The sequence below is a fragment of the Camelina sativa genome, chromosome 7, assembly GCF_000633955.1.
Source record: "Camelina sativa cultivar DH55 chromosome 7, Cs, whole genome shotgun sequence".
NCBI lineage: Eukaryota > Viridiplantae > Streptophyta > Magnoliopsida > Brassicales > Brassicaceae > Camelina > Camelina sativa.
Genome location: NC_025691.1, coordinates 14,171,679 through 14,176,248, shown reverse-complemented (window position 1 = coordinate 14,176,248; position 4,570 = coordinate 14,171,679). Strand labels below are relative to the sequence as shown.

At 34.4% G+C, this 4,570-nt stretch overlaps 2 protein-coding genes across 2 annotated transcripts in view; both read right to left on the bottom strand.

Moving 5' to 3' along the window:
• LOC104701148 overlaps positions 1-787 on the bottom strand; it is a 4,252-nt gene extending 3,465 nt beyond the window's left edge. Inside the window, exons 1-2 of the mRNA XM_010416787.2 lie at positions 654-787; positions 11-235 (exon numbers count right to left, since the gene is read on the bottom strand). Coding sequence (XP_010415089.1) covers positions 84-235; positions 654-762 — 261 coding nt within the window. The 5' untranslated portion in view covers positions 763-787 and the 3' untranslated portion in view covers positions 11-83. The remainder of the gene's footprint in view (positions 1-10; positions 236-653) is intronic.
• Positions 2,394-3,064, bottom strand: LOC104701147. Its single transcript, XM_010416786.2, has 2 exons — positions 2,853-3,064; positions 2,394-2,707 (listed from the first exon to the last, which is right to left on the bottom strand). The coding sequence occupies exons 1-2, from the start codon at positions 3,034-3,036 to the stop codon at positions 2,553-2,555; spliced, it is 339 nt and encodes a 112-aa protein (XP_010415088.1). The 5' UTR covers positions 3,037-3,064; the 3' UTR covers positions 2,394-2,552.

Here is a 4,570-nt window from a genome sequence, read left to right as displayed (position 1 = left end):
AAGAAACCAAATCTTAAAACCACAGACACTTTATTATTGCATAGAACTTGAAAAATCCGACACAGAGACACAAAAGCACGTAGTTAAGGAGATTTATCAGAAGCAGTAATAACACCTCCTGGAGGAAGCCTACATGGTCGGGGTCTTCTCCATTTCGAAGTGTATACTGCTGGAGAAGTTCCACATGACCTTGAAGGTGGTGTGTACACAATGGGAGTTCCCGTAAACCACCACGCTGCCATATTAAAGTTCAAACTAAAAATAAGAGAGATTGTTGTTTCACTTTGGTGGAGAAATTGATTTCAAGCTCGTTCGTTTTACAAGTTTTACTTAAAAATTGTTTAATCTCAATAAATATCTTGCAATACACTCTTTCTCTTTTCATGTATATGTGTTTTTCAAAATCAAAGGTAAAATTAGCATATTTAAATTACATAATTAGGGCTAATGACTTGTAGTTGTATACAAATATGTAACCTCTTGAGATGTTTAATCAAAAAAAAAAAAAGCCATTATTAATCAAAGTCAAGAGGCTGCATGATATATGATTATAGAATTCATCAGATCTAATTATGTAATTGAAATATACGGTAATTTACCTATAATTACGAAAATCCTTTAAGAAAATGTGTATTTGTTGTTAAGAAACTTACAAAGTTTGCGGCCTGTAGATTCCACGACTTCAATTTGAGAGGAAAGAGTGAAAAGTATAAGAAGCAGTGGTAACACTAGTGCAGCAACACTTGGAGACTTCGAACCCATTCTCTCCTTCTTTGTGGTTTTTGTCTATGTAAGTCTTGTGACATTTATAGAAGACGCTAACCACATATATTACCACTAGTGAACGCGGTTTCTACATTGCTACAAGCCTAACAGTGTTCTATCCCTACTATTGGGTAAAGCCACACATGACTTCTTTGTCATTTCAAATTAGTGGAGAAGAATATTAAAGTTGAGCTGACTAATAGTGTACGTTGACTTACGCAGAAGATGTAATAACAACGACTGGTACACCTTATGTAATAACAATGAGATCGTGGGATTCTAGATGAACCGACTAATGACTTTGACTTATGTCGAAAAGAAAATAGCAAAGTCTCTCGCACTATGCCACTATCAATAATAGTTGAATTGGTCAAGATTTGTTTTTGTTTTTTCAAACTTTCCTTGCTTAATAATATCAATATACTAGATTAAAATCCGTACTCATTCATTTTGTTTATATTATAATTTTAGTATAATTTTAGAATAAAATATAATTTATATTATTATTTTTAAAAGCTTTTTAGATAAAACATTATGCAATAAAATCATATGTTAAATATAATGACTTGAAAAAAATATCTATTTTGTAAGTTTTATATTGTTAATTTTGTAATTTTATGTATGAGAAATGATTATGTTTGTTGTTTATTTTTATTTTAATTTTTGAATATGTTTGGTGAAAGTTTTTTAATATGACATGTGCTTAGGTAAGATTTTATTTTCAGTTGCACAATAAAATCTCGGAAATCACGATTAAGTGTGATAAAATTGCCAAGATTTTATTCCTTTTTACGCCTAAGAATATACTTTTATGCTTAACAATATATATTTTGTAACAATACATGGAATACTAAAGATTTTATTTAGGAAATTGTATAAATTATTGGAATATTCTCTTTAAGAAGATTTTTTAGGATATTCTTAAGTGTATTTATATAGCCCATAAATTAACCAATTAATCTATAACATTTTTTTTAACCAACCTATATTTAATGTATAACTTATTTTGTAACCAACTTATAAAAATTATATAATCTACAAAAAAAAATTGTGTACTTCCGTTTTATTATACGGGGATCATATTGCTTATTAGTTTTGTAACATATCCAGCTCCCGGTAGTAAAAATAGCAATAAACTTTTATTTTTTCTTTTAGTTTTCGTTATTATAATAATGAACTCCTATATTCTTTGTAACAAGGTGACTCGTCTTCTTGTAACTAGAGTTTCTTTGTCTTTGAACACACATGGATTCTAATTAATGGTCTTGAAGAAGATAAAGTATAAATGAATAAGCGACGTAGTTCCCCTCCCATGCAAGCCGTGACTTTAGTTCAATTTTCTTTTGTTTTTCTCCTTGTTAAATTATTGGCATGCCACAACAGCAGCAGGCCCAAGCTAAGTCTAATCTAATAAGGTCCATTAAAGTTGACACTCAACCCATAGCATAGAACTAAGCCCAAAGTTCCACACAAATCAGAAAATTATTCCAACGCCGGTTTGAGAGTTTGAAGAATCATCGACTACAATCCTGACATTCTTTTTTCTTTTCTTTAAATGCATGAACCTCAAAAGAAAAAGCGACGATATCAAAGTTAGTAGTAACAATTAGTAATTGACCATGGACCCATTAGTAATAAGTATTAGTTCCTTCATTGATTCGTAGTAGGTGATAACATTCATCTACGGTTGACACAATAAACCAGAAAACTAAAGACAATTAATATAACATGTACCTTCAAAATTTTAACAAAGAGAGACTCAAACTCGAAGTATTAGGGTGTGAGTATTAAGGAGATTGAGAAACGGGGATATTAGTTCCTGGAGGATGACTACGTCTGCATGGTCGGCCTGTTGTCCACTTGGAAGACTCTATTGCTGCTGCTGGAGAAGCTCCACATGAGTTTGAGGGAGGAGTCCACACGATAGGCTTCCCCCAAAACGCTGCAGTATAATTAATTAACGTTAAACTAATTTAGCGAGATGTTTCAATTTGGTTCACTTAGTTTGGGAAACCAATTTCAAGTTCGTTAGCATTTCACAAATTTCATTGACTAATACTATGTGTATTTGTTGTAAAGACATTTACCAAGTTTCCGGCCTGTAGATTCCACAACTTCAACTTGAGAGGAGAGAATGAAAAGTACAAGAAGTAGTGGTAACACTAGTGCAGCAATCTTTAGTGACGTGAAACTCATTTTCTTCTTCGTTGTGTTGTTGGTCATCGCAAGTCTTGTGATATCATATATAGAAGACGCATAATTAACCCTCATATTTTTGGTTGTTTCTATTATGTTTTCTTTCATAGCCAGCATAATTTCTATAAATGTTGACTGGTGAACGCGGTTTCTACATTAGCCACAAGATTCCTTGTTGACAAAAAGAGTGGCTAAAACTTGAATTTTAAGAGATAAGTGTTTTTGTCCCGTTGTTTTGGATGATGCCAAATACGACTTCTTTGCCATTTCATATTAGTCGAGAATAATACTAAAGTGTACGCTGGCTTTAGTGCCATTATGAATGATCTTGAATTGGTCATAATTATGCTTATTTTTTCTGTAACTTTTTTTTTTTTCTTCTGTAACATCGTTTGGCTTCCACATGATTGTATATATATCTAACAATGAAATGGACACAAAAGAAGACAATATTCTCTATATTAAACTTAGCTGAGTACATAGCTTATATAAGCCAAGAGAGAATCGCAGGTCATAAATACAAAAATATGTGCGATCAATCAGGAAGTAATTACATAATTGACAATCCCTAAACATGTGGGATATGATTATATACGATATCCCAATACCCTCCCTCAAACTGGAGCATGGAGATTGCATATGCCTAGTTTGCGACGGAAGATCTCAAAAGAAAGTTCACCTAGCGGTTTTGTAAAAATATCAGCCAGTTGAAAGCGGAATCAACATGAACTGGAGTAATGATACCTTGTTGAATCTTCTCTCGAACAAAATGGCAATCGTTTTCAATGTGTTTCGTTCGTTCGTGAAAGACCGGATTTGTAGCAATGTAGATGGCAGTCTTGCTATCACATAAAACTCGCATTGTTCGATCATGTTTGACGCCGAGATCAAAAAGCATTCGCTTCATCCAAAGCAATTCCTTTGTGAGAAATGCCATGGCACGATATTCGGCTTCAGCAGAAGAGAGACTCACAATATCCTGCTTTTTAGTTTTCCATGAGATGGGTGAATCCCCAACTTGGACAAAGTAACCCGTGACTGAACAACGTGTAAGCGGACAGCTTGGATAACCCGAATCACACCATCCTGAAATCTGAAAATTATGCTTTGCTCGAATAAGAATCCCTTGGCCCGTTGTCCTTTTTAAGATAATGAACAACCCGTAAAGCAGCATGCCAGGGATCTGCGCGTGGCTGATGCATGAATTGCGATAGAACATGAACATTGAACGTCAAGTCAGGTCGAGTGGCAGCGAGATAAATCAAGCGACCTATCAATCTGCGATACCGTTCCGGGTCGATGAGAATAGGAGATTTGGAGAGAGCAAGCATGTGGTTTTGCTCCAATGGGAAATTGTCTGGTTTGGCACCGAGTAGACCCGTGTCAAAAACAATCTCGAGTGCATACTTACCCTGACTTAGAAGCCGTAACGATTGCGTGAAACCTCGATCCCCAGAAAATACTTCAAGGTGCCCAAATCTTTCATCTTGAAACAAGAAGATAAATAATTTTTGAAAACTTGCAACGCTGCCTCTACTCGAGACTATCATATCATCCACATAAATCAGAATGTAGATTTGAACCCCACGCTTGGTGAAAGTAAACAACG